This window comes from Sarcophilus harrisii, chromosome 4 (assembly GCF_902635505.1).
Source record: "Sarcophilus harrisii chromosome 4, mSarHar1.11, whole genome shotgun sequence".
Taxonomy (NCBI): domain Eukaryota; kingdom Metazoa; phylum Chordata; class Mammalia; order Dasyuromorphia; family Dasyuridae; genus Sarcophilus; species Sarcophilus harrisii.
Genome location: NC_045429.1, coordinates 40,938,994 through 40,956,514, shown reverse-complemented (window position 1 = coordinate 40,956,514; position 17,521 = coordinate 40,938,994). Strand labels below are relative to the sequence as shown.

At 36.3% G+C, this 17,521-nt stretch overlaps 1 protein-coding gene across 1 annotated transcript in view; it reads right to left on the bottom strand.

Moving 5' to 3' along the window:
• LOC100915865 (vitellogenin-2-like) overlaps nucleotides 1–13,273 on the bottom strand; it is a 58,259-nt gene extending 44,986 nt beyond the window's left edge. Inside the window, exons 1-4 of the mRNA XM_023501705.2 lie at nucleotides 13,063–13,273; nucleotides 12,410–12,430; nucleotides 12,165–12,316; nucleotides 1,185–1,436 (exon numbers count right to left, since the gene is read on the bottom strand). Of these exons, the coding sequence (XP_023357473.2) occupies nucleotides 1,185–1,436; nucleotides 12,165–12,316; nucleotides 12,410–12,430; nucleotides 13,063–13,105 (468 nt within the window). The 5' untranslated portion in view covers nucleotides 13,106–13,273. The remainder of the gene's footprint in view (nucleotides 1–1,184; nucleotides 1,437–12,164; nucleotides 12,317–12,409; nucleotides 12,431–13,062) is intronic.
• Nucleotides 13,274–17,521: the final 4,248 nt, after the last annotated feature.

The window sequence follows — 17,521 nt, the reverse complement described above, 5'->3', positions numbered from 1 at the left end:
TTTCACAAAAAAGTTGCTATTAGACTCAATTAAGATGAAATATGTCAAAAATGTCTTAAGCACTATAAATTATTATATAAAAATAGTGTCTTTTGTTGTAAGGGGAGTACTTTTTTTTTTTTTTTTGCAGTAAGTAGTATAAAACAAGATGTCTTAGCTACGTCTTTTCTTCCCTCTTTTCTCCCAAGTCTTTCTAAGTATAATTCCCAGAGTAATTTACATAGATCCACATAGCAATCAAGTATACTATGATAAGTGAAACATATATTTTTATTATTAACTCTAAAAATTGAATGAATTCAAGGATGGCAGGAATCTGAAGGAAAAACAAAGATGTCAAAGAGAGGATTAATTTAAGTGTTTAGAGTTCTATTGGTTTCTGCTGGGTTCTAGGGAACTCATAAAAATACCCACTGCTGCTGGGTGCTACCAGCTATAACTGTGAGTTTGACTCATAAAAGTAGTTAAAGAAGCCTTGGGGTCTATGGTTTTAAAAGATGAAACCCCTTCATGCAGGGCAAAGTCTAATCAAAGGGAGAGCAGCCAAAGGCAGCAGACAGCAGCCTCGAGGAGACCTCAGTAAATGATAGCGGCCCAGAGAGCCATGAGGTAACATAACAAAGAAACAACATTAAAGTAGACAAAACCAGCATTTAACAACAACATGCTGTATTTTATTGGCTTCCTCAGATCAATGGCTGACATCACTGACTCTACAGAGAATCAACAACTATAGAAAGCTGAGGAGGATTCAGGTTGGGACATAGATTTAGAAATGTGAATTATTCAGATTTTTGCATTATGGAGGCACGTACTCTCTCCTTACTTTCATGTTCCTTAGTCACCTTTCCTAGCACTTAGATGGAAATCAGTGGGCAAGTAAATCCTTGTGTAACACAGGGAGAAGTTATTTATCATTTATTTTGCTTATTTAATTAAATGTCTTTTGATTTGAATTAATAATCCCTTTGGTTGATCTATTTTTTTAAACATCTTAGTGGGGGCTCATGAACTATGAGTTTTGATTAAATGCTGATTCAAAATGTTCCATGAATGTGGTAGTGACTTCAGAAGGTCCATGAATGAAAAAAGCACAAGCTACATTATTAATAACATCATCAAACTGCTTTGAACATTGAATTTTGAATATTGAAAGTAAGTAGACCTACAGTAGAAATACTTACCTCTTGTAAATAATATATATTTTGAGACTTTTTGATGGTGACATGGAACATATTCAGTATCCCTCTTACTATGTTAACAATAATAGCTGGGGTGTCCTTTGGGGCATAAATGTTGCCAATGCGTCCATTATTATACTCAAACTTGAATATTTGCATCAGGCCAGATGCAATTGTCTGAGTGAGTTTAGGTGAATCAATGAATGAATCTTTAGGCCAGATACCAGTGTATTCTTCTAGTTGCACAAATTGAATCTGGAAGGGAAAAAAATAAAAACAGTACATTATCATAGCCAGAGAAATGAGTCCTCCCTTCTCTAATGCTAGCAATATTTAATATTATACAAGTAATCAACAATCCTGATTTTATTTATTTTACTCCCTGTGTATTTCTCCTAGGAGGTCATTTGGAAAGATGGCAGAGGCACAGTCGGCAACCCCATTCCCCCTGGGGGCAATTTCCTTCTGAAATAGAATCCAGAATGAAATTCAGAGGCCTGTGATTTAGGTTCAGTGACTGCACTGGACAGAATCTGATATTAGACCTTTTCATCATAGCTTGGGCCATCTTGGCTGGCTGCCTTATGGCTGCAGAGGACAGAACCCGGTCTCGTCCCTCCCTACCGCTTCCACAGAGTCTCTTCTCACTCGACTCTCCCTCTCCCTTTCACTCTCCCTGTAGCACTCCTACAACTGATTCCTCTTGCTCTTGCTTTCAGCAATACTAACACCCCCTCTTCACCTGCTCTGATCTCCCAGAGTCCTAAGCATCCCAGGATGTAGCCATCCCATTCACTGATTGATCAGTCTTGCAACAATCCTCCTTCTCAGTACCCCAAGCTTCTGAAAACTAACAGTCATACTTCCTTAGAATTTGTTGCTCTAATTTCATTTTTAGAGAAAACTCCCTAAATGGAAATTCTGTTGGTCCTCAAGGTCACCAAGTCAATATATTTCTTCCTGACTCTATGATCCACTTGGTCTTTCTCATTACAATAATGACAGTCTTCTCAATCTCTCTCTCTCAAAAATAGCAACCAACATGGAAATTTTAAATCACCAAAGGTAAGAATGATAAGAACTAGCATTTTTAATATAGTGTTTAAATTTTGTGAGGTATTTTATGACTTTTAACTCACTTTAATACCCCAAAAAACAATTGTAGGAGACAGATAGTTTTTCCATTTTTATAGATGAGGAAATTGAGGCAGGCAGAGGTAAAGTGATTTGCCCAGGATCACATAACCAGTAAGGACCTAAGGCTGGATTTTCCTGACACCAAGTGCATCTTAATTCACTGTCCCTAGCTGCTAAAGAACACCAAAGTAATGAAGAGGAAAAAAAAGTTATAAAATAAAAGAAACATTAAATTGTCAAAGATGATGTATAATAAAGCAAAAGGAGAAACCAAATAAGAGATTACTCAATACAAAATACATTTGATTAATAAATAGTATAAAAGAATTAAGAGAAAAGGAGCAAAAATACAAAAAGCATAAGAAGAAATAGGAAATAAGGTAAGTAGAGTGATGGAATCTCAGGACGAGGCAAGCAGAAAACTCCATAGTTTAGAAAAGTGGCAATGAATCTCTTCCTCTGACGAAGGAGGAACAGATTTGTCCAAAAATGTTGTGAGAGTCTAAGCTCTGAATACTTAATTATAAGGTTATTATCATGATTTTTATGAATTAATGTTCAGTTTCTTCAATAGCAAAATGGTGATATTAAGCTAGTTGATTTCCGAGGCTTCTGCAAAGCCTCAAATTTTATAACTTTACAGCTTTATGATTTGATGTTCAGTAAATCATCAGAAAAAGATTTTATAGAGCACTGATGGAATTTACAGAGCATGACAAATTGAGCTCGAAGCTCCGAGGGGGAAAAGTGATGTGTAAAAACATCAGAAAAGCGATCCTGAGTCAGACCTATGATTCATCCAGCCCAAGAATCTATCTCTGCTATTGACGTGGAGACATGATTTGCAAATATACATACACCAACACATCCTAGAACCTCCTAATCCTTCACAATGGATCCATCATTCAAGAAGCTATCTGAAGTCAGCGTTCAATTCTCTGCTCAGTCACTGATACTGTCTCCTCAACATTTTCTCTGCTCTCATATATATTGATGTCACTCTGTTGACTTTCTTGATTAGTGGTTCGGTTCTATTTACTGGGTGCATCTCCCGACATCTCTCCAGGGAGCTGATTCATTAATGCTGAAGATCTTTAAAGGTCCTACCCTTGACATTTCTCAAAGTTCTCAACTCCCAGGATATCTAAGGCCCCTCCACTTCAGTCATACATCAATGCAATGATGTTTTGGGACTTATTTTCACTTTAAAATTCTCTATCCCCAAAATCTTTGGCTCAGAGTTTTAATCCCTGTTCTAAATCCACTGAACCTGCCCTCCATCCTCATTATGATCTCTGGGAACCACTCAATCTTTTTCTCTTCTAGGACTAACAGAATAGAAAAAGACTGAGTTGAAAAAAACCTCGGGAATTCAACCATATCTGGTCAAGAATGTCCTCTATTAGCATACGTAAGAGTTGTTGATCCAAACGCAAAGTAGAGTAAACTTCCAAATAAGTTCATTCAAACTTGGGAAAGCCCTAATTGTGAGAAAATTTTTTTGTTGCATCAAGCCTAAATTTGTTTCTTTTTGTGGTTCCCATGGATTCTTTGTAGTTTTATGCTCCAGACAGAATAAATCTCTGTCCCATGAAACCACCTTTAAAGTACCTGAAGAGAGCTATCATGACTTCCCACCTCAACCCAGGATAACTATTTCTCCAGAATAACTATACCAAATTTCTTCAAGTTTTCTATGGCATAGAATTAAGGCCTCTCACCATCCTACTACCCTTCCTTAAGAAAAAGAAAATTCTTTTTTCTTGTGTCAAGTATTCTTCACTCTGTTATCCTATCTTTGAGCTTTCTCATCCTGATAAATGTCTCAAGAGAATAAACTGCCCTACTTTAACTTCTTTCACCACCTAAATTTTTGAAATCTGCGACTTGATCCTACCATTACCTGACTGAAACTGTAACTCTGAACATTCCAATTTATTCTCTGATTGCTATATGTATTTTTTTTTTCTTTTGGGGTAGTGGTGATAGTGGGAAGGAGAAAAGAAGCATCAACTCCTTATCTTTCTTGAATGCAGCATAACAGAAAAAGCATTGACTTTGGAATAAATCAATTAAACATTTATTAAACACCTAGCGTATGCCAGACATTATGCTAAGTGCTGAGAATACAAAAAGACGCAGACTTGACATGGCATTAGTCCTAGCTCTCTCATTATATAGGAGTCTTTAACTTCCCTGGGACTCAGTTTTCTCATTTTTTTAAAAATACGAGTTAAATGACTTCTAAGGGCTCTCCCAGTTCTAAATCTATAATCCTATGTTTTCTTTGAAGAGATGAATATCCCTTCATTCTTGGAACCTTCCTCTTGCCTTCTATGACACTGAACCAGTCTCCTTCAATCTGCAATGAAAAATTCCTCTCTCTTCCCATAGCTGGCTCTGCTTTGTCAGCCTGCTCCATAATTCTCCTTTTATCTCTCTATAATCCAATCCATTACCAACTAGATACAGAGTGACTCCCAAATCAATATCTATGAGTCTGGTCTTTCTCCTGCACACCAATTCTGCATTTCCAATTGTGTTTTGGACATTTCCTTTTGGATGCATTGGTAGAACAACACATTTAATACATCTAATGCCAATCTTTTTATTTCTAGCCTCAAACCAGATTCTTTTCCTGGTATTCCTATTTCTTTTAATGAAAGAAAGCTAAAGCAGTTCTGTTCTTGTGCAGAAAGTACTGGATTGGGAGTCAGAAAGACTCCCAATCTGGCCTCAGATACTTACCAGTTGTGAAATCCTAGGCAAGTCATTCAGTCTTAATTTCCTCAAATGTGAAAAGAGCATAATTATAGCACTCACCTCCCAGAGTTGTTGTGAGGATCACCTGAAATATTATTTGTAAAATGCTTGGTACAGTGTCTGACATAGAGTAGGTGCTATTTAAATCCTTCTCCCTTTCTTCTCCTTCTCCATCAATTCTCTCAGTTGCCCAGACTGAAAACCTTGCAGTGATCTTTGATTGCTTCCTGTCCTTCAGGACCCTTCATCCAATCTGCTATTATGGATTATCCATTTTTAATTTTCTTTCTTCCCTCACACCTTCTTACCACCATTCTCTGTGACACTGCCTCCCCAAATCCATTCTATGGATTAGCCATAGAATTTTACCTAATTAACTATATTAACTAATTAACTAAATTGACCATATTAACTAATCTTACTAAAGATTGATTAATTTTATTACTCTCTATGAGTTGTTCATTGTTATCTTTCTTATTCTAATGTCTCATTGGTCTCCTCTGCAGATCTTCATGTTATTCTCACCAAGTGTGGATATCCTCTGACACTTTATTCTGTTTATTTTCTCTTTTTCATCTATTTTATTTTACTTGATGATCTCATTCACTCTCATAGGTTCAATTGTTATCTCTATGCCAATGATTAGAGATTAATATATCTAGCTTAATTTATTTTCTAAGAACCACTTTCACATTTCAAACTGCTAATTGTTTATTTCAAAATGGATAATGCATAAGAGCTGTAAACAAAGCAAAGCAAAACTTCTCATCTTTTCCCCAAAATTGCCCCTGCTCCAACATCTCTATTACTTTGGAGGACACAACCATCTTCCCAGTCAATCAAGCTATCAACTTTTATGTGAATCCTCACTCTCTCTCCCCTCATACATTTGAGTTAGTTACCAAATCTTATCATTTCTACCTTCACAATATCTCACAAACTGAATCTTCTTTCTCTCTTATTTATACAATCACTATTCTAGTTCAAGCTCTCATCCCCTCTTGCCTGGACTATTGCAATAGTTTCCTAATTGATGCTCCTTCCTCCTGTCTCTCTCCACTCCTCTATCCATCTTCCTCAGAGTTGACAAAACCACTTTCCTAAAGCATAAGCTTAACTATATCACTTCCCCTACTCAGTAAACATGAGTAGCATCCAATTACATCTCCTTTCTTTGGTATTTAAAGATTTTCAACACCTGGCCCGTTTTTACCTTCCCAGTACTCTTGCTGTGTAATCCCAACCATTCACTTTTCAAAGTCAACCATACTGTTCTATATGTCATCCCTTACACACAATATCCCAAAGCTCATCTTTCTGCCATTTACTGTACCAGGACTTCTCTTCTTCATGTCGAATTTTTTAAATCCCTGGTTTCTCTCCAGACTCAGCACATGATTATATGAAATTTTAAACAACAAAAAATAAAACAAACAAAACCAATGTAGACAAAATTAGAAAGAAAGCAAGAAACTACTGGGATATAGTGTCTCAGTATGTATGTAGTCTCCTTTGTAGAGAAGATCTCACCTCATCCATGCTTTTCCTCCCTCACTAATGATTTTGCTCTTTTCACTTATAGTAGTGAGTGGGACACTCAAATGATCCTATTATAATTCTTCATTATCAATAAACAGTATTATCAATATATCAATGTATTGATTATATACCACCAGCCCATTTATTTTCATAAGATATTTCTTGAAAGGTATCGTTTATACTACTTCTAATCATAGATTATCATTATTGATATCCATTGACATGATCTGGTCAATGTGGGTATATTCCTTTACCAGCCTGACCTTCGTTTCTTTGCCCATAAAGTGAGGGGAGATGGACTCAATGATATCTGCAGTTCCCTCTAGGTTCAAACCTGTAATCCCAAGATTTTATGGTCTTTTCTTGCTCTCAATTAATGATCAATGTCTTTGGGTCATCCACAACTTTGAGCTTTTAAAAGAGTATGTTCATAACTTTCTAGGACCACCAATTTAAAAACATTTATGTACAAATGACCATCTAATTGTATAAGAAAGCAGTGGGTTGTTGACTCTACAGTATAATTCCCATTTTGCTCTCAATGTCTAATTCAGTTTTGAATTAAACTCATTGCCTATCCAAATAGCCTACTCCAGACTACAGGATTGTTGATTTTCAATCCAGAAGGGATCTTATAACTTGATTCCAACCCCTTCATTTTATAAATGAGGAAACTGAGTCACAGAGTGATTTTGCTCAAGGTCACATAGCATAAATAATCTGAATTCAGATTTGGGCCTAGTTCTTGTAGCATTTAGTGTAGTTACTGGCCTATGGCAAACACTTAATAAATACTTATTGACTCACTGACTGATTTTAAGTCCAGGACTCCATCCACCTGTCATGCTGATGAGCTAATTCGAAGGATGGATTAACTTTCAGCTGCTTGTCACAATCTGAACAATAGACATTTTCTCACTCATTAAGTTTTTCCTTTTAGGCTGATGACTTTTGAAGAATCATCAATCTCACTCGAGGAGGACCTGTCACATCATGGAGCTTGACATAATTGGTACAAAATCATCCACTAATAGGGTGGTCTGGTAGATTTCATCATCTATAGAAAGTCCCTTTTCCATTTGGACCCTGCACAGGACAGGGCTCATACTGGCAACTAGGTAATGGCTTATGACCTGGTCAATAGCTATAGGGATGTTGACTGATTATCCCAGTTCCCATTCAGTATCAAGTTCATACTGAGTGCTTTAAAAACGTCTATTGACTGATTAGTTTTAGCACTGTCAAAATGGAAGAAGGGAAACCCAGAGGGGAAAAAATTCATTATGCTTTTTTCTAAGTCACCACAGGCTGATGGACAGGATCTTGGAACAGAGTAGGTGCTTAATAAATGTTTGTTGGTTGACTGAAAATCCCAAGGACACCCCAAGATCTCATGACAAGAATAATCACCTCTTGGTAAGCCCTTTTCTACTGTGACAGCATGTTACTATTTCTTTCTAAGGGGCCAACTTACATCTTAAAGTTTCTGAGGACTGGAATAAACCTCAGTTACTTCATATAAGGCCTTCATTTTCTAGATGGCCCAGAAAAATTACATGATATCCCCAAAATCACAGTCTGGGAAGGAAGAGGAAGCTAAATTCACATAGGCTAAATATTAGTCCAAATTTTGAGGGTTTTTTTGTTTTTCTGAAATAATTTGTATATTTGTCCCATCCTTTTGAGACACATTCCACCAGCTTAGGACAAGCCTTACTTATTCCATAAATGGATTATAAAAATTGCTTCTTACTACATTTTTCAGCTGCTAGTCTCTTTTCTTTCCAACCCATCCTTTATAGAACTACCAATCTAATGCTGAGTGAAATGAGCAGGACCAGGAAATCATTATATACTTCAACAACAATACTATATGATGACCAGGTCTGATGGGCCAGGCCATCCTCAGCAACGAGATCAACCAAATCATTTCCAATGGAGCAGTAATGAACTGAACCAGCTATGCCCAGAAAAAGAACTCTGGGAGATGACTAAAAACCATTACATTGAATTCCCAATCCCTATATTTTTGCCCACCTGCATTTTTGATTTCCTTCACAAGCTAATTGTACAATATTTCAGAGTCTGATTCTTTTTGTACAGCAAAATAACGTTTTGGTCATGTATACTTATTGTGTATCTAATTTATATTTTTATATATTTAACATCTACTGGTCATCCTGCCATCTAGGGGAGGGGGTGGGGGGTAAGAGGTGAAAAATTGGAACAAGAGGTTTGGCAATTGTTAATGCTGTAAAGTTACCCATGCATATATCCTGTAAATAAAAGGCTATTAAATAAAAAATAAAAAAAAGAACTTCCAATCTAGTCTTTATAGAATAAGAGATTTATTCTAATCCTAATATCTATTAGGATAAATTCTATCCTAATAAGGACCTGAGAAATCATTTAATCCTCTCCAATAACTGTTAGAGAAACAACTGGAGTACTCCATTGGTACCCTCAAAAGATATTTTACCAATAAAAAGGCAAAGGTGATTCCTTCCATCATGATGAAAAACCTTGATTCCATTTTAGCCAGTGGCTTTTATGACAAGGGGAATCAAGGTCTCCAGTATTTTGGATCCAATCCTTTTCACTCCAATCTCCTTTGTCATTAATATTCTCTCTCTCTTCAAATTACTTTATATTTATTTGTCTCTATAGAAGTAGATTCCCTCTTGAAAGCAGAGAATATTTAGCTTCCATCTTGGGTATGTCCAGCCCCTAGCACATAATAGACACGTGAACATTTGCTGAATTTATGGAATCGCAAAATCTCAGAATCATACTGAACCAATGAAACCAATACCCAAACAATAGTCCATTATATGTCACCAACAAGTAAGGATTCAACAAGTCTTATCTTCAAGAACTCTAATGAGAAGGGAATGCACCAACTCTCATGGTAACCAATTTCATTTCTATTTTCCTAAATTTGCTTCTTCTCAACTTCCACCCTCACTCCCAGATATGCCCCAGAGGATCAAACAGAATTAGTCTAATCTCACTTCTTCATGGTCCTCCTTCAGATACTTGAAGACAGCTGGCACATCCTTCCCTAAGTTTTCCTAATTCCAAGCTTAGTATCCTTCAAGGTCTTCTCTGTCCTAATTGTCCCCTCTCTGGACACCCTCCAGCTTAAATAGAGTATAAAATATGATACCCAAATCAAATGCAGCACCTCAGATGAAATCAAAGACAAAGGACAGCAAGATTATTTCCTCTTTATTCTTTGAAGCAGTACTTCTCAAGGCAGCCTAATATTTAATTAGGGTTTGTTTTTTTTGGCTATCATATATACTATCGTTTCATGCTAAATTTATGGTCCACTGAAATGTCCAGATCTTTTTCAAATAAATGTCTATTTAGCCATAGTTCTTCCATCTTATACTTATGAATTTTTTAAAAATCAAACTGTAAGACTTTACACCTATCCCTAAATAATAACATCTTATTAGATCTGGCCCAATGTTCTGTCCTCTCAAGATCTTTCTTGGACTTAAGTATACTATCAGACATGTTAGCTGTTCCTTCCAATTTCACGAGAACTACAAATTTCCTAAGTTTAATTTCTATTCCTTTATTTACTTATGTCATTAATTTAAAATGCTAAATACATATTTTTAAGCACATATCCCAAAGGGATAGCTCTTTTCAAGCTGGTATCTTTTAATTTTTTTAGTTTTAAGTTTTACTGAAGCTGCCTTTTGAAAATCAGACCATGTAATCAGTGAAGGATCCATGTAACTGAATGCATTGAATTGAATTAATATCCAGCTTTAAATTTTTGACAGTGCATCCTGTCATCCAGGACTTGTGAGAACAACAGACTTGCCATGACAAAACTGTGTCCTATTCCAAACCGATTCTTTTGAGTACAAGTCATATTCACTGGGGAAAAGACAATGAACCTTCATTAGTTTTAAAAGTGGTCCTTACTTTTTGTCTCATTTTTCAATGTTTCATTGGACTATACCACCAGAAATTATATTCTCTTCGATTCATAGCACTTTAGAACTTAAAGCCGTAAAAAAAACCTTTAGAGATTATCTATCCCATTGTCTTCATTTCATAAAAGCAGTTGTGAAAAACAATGGAATTTTAATAGGGGGACACAAACCCACCCAAATCAATGGGTGGGTATAGTGATTGACCAGCAAGCTCCATCAATCCACTGGTCCTCAAGCTGAATCTAAAGGAAACCTGCCACTCATACAAAGGGCATTAAGACCACTAAATCGACCATGGACCTCCAGGAATAATGAGTTTTACTACTGAATAGAACATGAAAGTCATAATTAATCTTTAGTAACTATTACATATATTAATAAGAATGTCACCTGGTCTGTGGAACTCATTTATACTCAGTGTGATTCTAGGATTCTATCCCCTGTGTCCATCTCACAGACACTATTTCCTACAGCAGAGTTTCTTAACTTTTTGTATTTTAATGAGTTCTTTATCTATCTGTGGAAATTATGGTCCTCTCTTCAAAGTAATGTTTAAATAAGATAAAATGCAGAGGAAACTAAGATTGGTGAAAATAAAGATGAAGCCCATGAACTCCCTACTCAAAATAATGTTTAAAATACAAAGGAAATTAAGGTTGGTCAAAATAAAGATGTGTTTTTTCCCACATCTAAAATGGACTCACACAAATTTGTCCATAGAACTTTTAGGGTTCTGTGAATCACAGGTTAAGAAATGTAACCTGGAGCAAAGTTGAAATCACAAGCAGTAGATCTCTAGATATCTATACCCTCATTGATTAATCTAGAACCACATCATCTTTTTTGGGTACTTCTCAAAGTGATCAATATTGTCAGGCCCATGAAGCAGAAAAGGGAGTATCAGAGGAAATTGTAAATCTATGACTAGAGGACCAAGCAAGGTTGCTGTAATGAGGAGGTTGAGGAGAGACTTAGAGGGACCATGGAGGAATAATCAAATTAATGTGTGGCTGTCTTTCTTGACTTGAGAAGCTTGACTTTCTGGTACCAGAAAGAATACTACTCTTGGAAGTAAAACTCTTCAAATCTTGCCTCAGATGACTAGATGTATGACATCAGACAAGTTACTTTACCTCCATTTCCTTATCTTTAAAATCCTTATCTAGGTTATTGCACATCTTAAAGTAAAGGTAAACTATTATTATGAAGTGTTTCATGTAGGCTGAAGAGAAACCAATATAGATGAAGGTTAAAGACCCCAAAATGTATTTTTAGCATGGGCAGATCAATTTGGGGGACATTTTGAAAACTACTTACTTATAAATGGCACTATTTGAGGTGACAGTAATTTAACTAAATACTATAAAAATATTCAAATCTGGGCTCCTAACATATTCCAAGATGGAAGATATCTCAGAGAATATCTAGCCCAACCATCTTGTTTGCAGATAAGAAATCAGAGAGTGTCTCATTGATAATATACCTCAGGAGCAGAATGTCAACCCAGATCAATCAGATTTCAGACTTTTTTTTATTCAAAACTACTTTCTGGTGTGTCCCACATAAACACATTTTTCCCCCCCAGAAGTACCTTGAGAAAATAGAGTTTCTGGGATGCGCCACCAATCTCCAGTTTGCTGGTCAACCTCAGACCTGATCTAGCCAAACCTCTTTCTGGTAGCCCACTCAGAATCACAGCTTGATAAGTATATACATAAGTCTTGTCTGGGTTGAATGCTGGTTCTAGAAGAAAAAACTCACAGATGAGTTTGGGATTTATGATGTCTCAGATGCTTCCCACTCAAACCCATGAGGCATGAAATAGAACATACTTACCCATAATATACTTCTCACTCCCTGTTAAAAATAAAATTAAATTAAATTAAAAATAAAATGCAAATGTGAAAAATTCTTTAGTTGGAGTTGGAGTGCAACTTTTCCCATTGTTATAATAAAATTGTTAGTTGGAGAACAATTTTATTATAACAATGGGAAAAGGGGAGTTAAAACAAGGTCAATTTTCCCCATTTCTCTCCTATCCCAGTCTTGATCTCTACTCTCTCCCCAGATCAAGGACCATAGGAGAAGACCTGAAAAAAAATCACTGACCACTTCCCTAGTCCTCCACAACTCCAATCCACAGCAAACCACCATCCCAACACTTTCCTCCCTCCATCTTCCCACCTCTATCTTGGTCCTATCTGCTCCAACTAAAAGGTGTAAGAGACACCTGAGAGCATGATTTGCTTCCAGAAACAATGGGGCTCTGTCCTTGTCACCCCTCTAGCCCTGGCTGATGTACCTGCCTCCCACACTGTGGCCCCCACTGGCCATGGCCTTGACTTTGGAACTCTGCTTTTATGGGTTTCATCAATATATTTCATGCTTAAACATTTTCCTCAGCCAAATTCATTTGGGGAAAGCAGGACTCGGGGATTTCTAAGGCCTCGTCCCATTCTGACATTCTATAAGAGGGCACAGCCACTTACCCACAAGAGAGAAGAGAAGGACCAAAGTGATTCCCTTCATCATGGTGATGAATACTGAGCCTGGGCCAGCTGGAGGCTTTTATGGCAAGAGAATAAATCCCACGTGGTCCCCCTGGGTTGTTTGACTGGGCTGTCTGTTTTTTTTAATCACCTTTGGCAAACACCCTGCTGCATGGGGGAAAATTCCCTTTTTAAACAGAAGAGGTCACTGGCCTATTCTGTCCAGCCTTGCAAAGCCCTTCAGCAGAAATCAGAGTGTCCCCTTTTGTCCATTGTCTAAAATCGCCCTGTCCAGTGGTACTGGTGATGAGGGAACAACAACTGGTCCTTCCATATGAGTTCTATGTTGACCAGATTTTTGCCATGATAAATTTCTACGTTGAATTTCTTTTTGGGAGCCCCATGCATGAGAGCCCAAAAGAGCCCTAGACCAGTGGTCCTCAAACTTTTGTTCTCGATATCTTTATCCTATTAAAAATGATTGAGGATCTGGCCAAAGAGTTTTCGTTTATGTGGTTTATAGTTATAGACATTGATCACATTAAAAATAAAAACTAATTAAGAATTTGTAGACACTCTGAAAGGATTTCAGAGACTCCCAGGTTGCTCTGGACCAGATTTTGAGAACCACTGCACCTAGACCTAAACCCGAGGTGAGTTCAGAAATCACCTAGTCTCACCCCCTCATTTTGCTAATGAAGAAACTAATCCCCAGGCACTGAAGACCCAGTAAGTCCAATCTTCCCATTTTATAAATGAGGAAACTGAGGTTCAAGCAGATGAAGTGATCTTCCCAAGTACACAGATATCAGGAGGGAGAACTTGAACCACCGATGTGTTGGATGGGGGTGAGAGATAGGGGAAGTGACCTGTTCTCCTCTCACCTCGGTCGTCAATTGTGTGAATTTGGGTAAGTCATTCATTCCTCTGGCCTCTGTTTTCTTATCTGAGAAATGGAAGGGGAGTTGGATTAGGTTCCTTCTAGTATCACTCTTCTAGGAGTCTATAAAAGCCTTAATTAAAAACTGAGACAGTACGGTACAATGGGAAGGATGTTAGTCAAAAGATTTCAGTTCAGACAACTTTCAGATGATGAAATTGAAACTATTTCCACTCATATGAAAGTGTTCCAAATCATTATTGATCAGAGAAATGCAAATTAAGACAATCTGAGATACCACTACAGGAAAAAATAATGATGAGTGTTGGAGGGGATGCGGGAAAACTGGGACACTGATGCATTGTTGGTGGAGTCGTGAACGAATCCAACCATTCTGGAGAGCAATCTGCCCAAAAAGTTATCAAACTGTGCATATCCTTTGATCCAGCAGTGTTTCTACTGGGCTTATACCCCAAAGAGATACTAAAGAAGGGAAAGGGACCTGTATGTGTCAAAATGTTTGTGGCAGCCCTGTTTGTAGTGGCCAGAAACTGGAAACTGAGTGGATGCTCATCAGTTGGAGAATGGCTGAATAAATTGTGGTATATGAACATTATGGAATATTATTTTTCTGTAAGAAATGACCAGCAGGATAAATACAGAGAGGCTTGAAGAGACTTACATGAACTGATGCTGAGTGAAATGAGCAGAACCAGGAGATCATTATATACCTCAACAACGATATTGTATGAGGATGTATTCTGATGGAAGTGGATTTCTTTGACAAAAAGAATATCTAATTCAGTTCAGGAGATTGGGAAAATTCTGAAGTTCCACTGAGGGTAGGATGGGATGGACACTTCTGACTTCTCCAGACTGTATTCCTTATCACTATACCCATGAGCCTGGGAACTCAAAAAGGAAGAAAAAAACAAAATTTCACATGCTTTCTTACTCATTTTCAAGATGAATAACCCCAAACTCTGGAAGATGGTGTACACCCTCCATATGTGTCCAAAGGCTGGTATAGACTCCTGTGGAAGAAGAGGAATAAGAACTCTACAAAGGGACTTTGTAAAAGAAGCTATTGGAGTGTTTCAGACAAAGAAAAGGATATTATGTTCTAGCTAGATCATTGGGGTAATGTTGTGTAAGGATTAGAGTGCTGAACTTGGAATCTGAAAGATCTGGATTTGAATTTCATCTTATGCATATAATCTTGAGGAGACAGGTATTTATAAAGTTTATTTTTTGAATTTCAGTGTAAGATTTTGAATTTATCCTTATGGAATTTTATTTTATTAGATTTGTTTCAACATTCTGGTTTGGTCAAGATTTGGAGGAAACCTTGACTTTGTCATTTATGTAATCTATCTTTCCCTAGTTAGGGGTCATCTAAAAATTGATCAAAATCTGCTTGAACCTCAGTTTCCTCATTTATAAAATGGTCCCCATAAGATCCCTTCCAGTTCTAAATCTATTTTTTAAAAATTCTAAGAATTATCAGAAATGGAAGCTCCCTTTCATAAAGGAAATATAACCTATTTTCCTTTTAAAATACTTTTTGAATTGTGCATTGATGAACACAGATCTCCCTTTCATAAGGGAAATATAACCTATTTTTCTTTTAAAATATTTTTTGAACTGTGTATTGATGAACACAGATAATCCAGCTGGCCAGTATTTTTCCACATCATAGCACAGTAAACAGGGCAAAAGGGCAGAGCACGGTGACCTGGCTATTTCTGTTGACAGGTCAGCCTTGGGTGAATAGAACTTTTTTCTCAGAGCAAAGCAGGTTAGGTAGGTGAATACTAATTTTGTAACAGCTGTCAAATGTCATATTTCTATTCTAATTCTGTTGATCTAGTCTTCATCCCCCCTTCCTACCAAATCACATATGCTATTCACCACCTAGATTATTGGGTTTTCAATATTTCAATGAGTGAGATCTTGCTGGTTAAATTTCTTCTGTTTTCAGCACATCACCGAAAAGCTATCGTGTATATAAACATAATATTTTTAAAGTGTGTATATGCATATATAAACATAAATATTTAAAATCTTTAAATATGGATAAGGACTCGAGCAATTTTCAAAAGATTTGCAAACTATTAACAAATCACATGAAGATTGCTCCAGTTCATTAATAATAAAAAGAAACACAAATCAAAAGAGCCAGAGATTTCATCTCATTCCTGGGAAATTGGCAAAGATATTAAAAGAGATCAATAAAATTTTAAGTCACTAAAAAGAAAATAAATAAGTTCTCTTGTAAAATTGTTATAGAGAAACTTAGTTTAACAACCTGAGAATTTTAAATAGGAAACCTCTTTTAGATTAAAATAGTTGAGTTGGAAGAAGTCAAGCCTAAGCTGACATTTTCCACACTTAAAAGGAAACGCCACAAGGTTCAAGTAGCATATCCAACATCCTCAAGTCAACTCTGTGAATGAATAGAAATTCTTTTAAGTTTCTATTAAGTGCAAAGCACTGGGAATACAAATGGAAAACTAAGATGAACTCTTCTTTTAAAGAAGTCACATTCACATGATTTATGATGTGAAAATAATACAAGTAATTAAGATACTTTGAGTTGAGCAACTTATTTAGAAAAAATATATTGTCATTACTTATATTTTTATCTGAGAATACAAGATATAAAAAAATAATTTGAGAAAATTCATCATAAGTGATAAATATTCCTGGTATTTATAAAGTTTACTTTTTGAATTTCAGTGTAAGAGTTTGAATTTATCCTTATGGAATTTTATACTATTAGATTTGTTTCAATATTCTGGTCTGGTCAAGATTTGGGGGGATTCTGACTTTGTCATTTATGTAATCTATCCTTCCCTAGTTAGGGATCATCTAAAAAAACTGATCAATATGCTATCTAAGACTTCTTCCAAACCAAATCCTTGCTTAAGCAGCACAAGTTCCCTGAGACACTAGACTGAAGACTTGTCTTCCAAGCTGACACGGAACCACTAATGATTACCTCTTGGATCAGGCTATTCAATCATTTCTGAATCAACTTAGCTATACTACCTCCTGGCCAATATCTCTCCAATTTTTTCACAGGAGGAGAAAGAATAACTTAATTAAACATGAAGTAAAAGGTACCTATAGCATTGCTGTCCTCTGGCACATCAAGCAAACCAATCAAAAAAGAAAATAAGTTTAGTCTGGTATGTCCTGGTCTTGATATTTCCTTGTTGACTTCTTTCAATCATTGCTTACTTTTCTAGATATTCACTATCACTTAAAGAAAAAAAAAACTATAACTATGTTTAGAATTATTCAAGGAATTTAAGTCAAGCTCATTGGAATCTAGCTTTCAGACTCCATTCTCTTAACATTTTTTGAAATTAGAATGATTTTTGTCCTTTTCCAGTCTTAAGATTCCTCTCCCATTGCACACAACTGTTCAAAGCTAAGTAACAGTGGTTCAGCAATCACATTTACAATTTTTTTTGCAGTAACTAAAAACATTTGAACTAATGAACTAAGTTCATTTGAAGTATTTGAACCACTAAAAATAGTTCAATAATCGTAATCAAAACATATATTGACTGA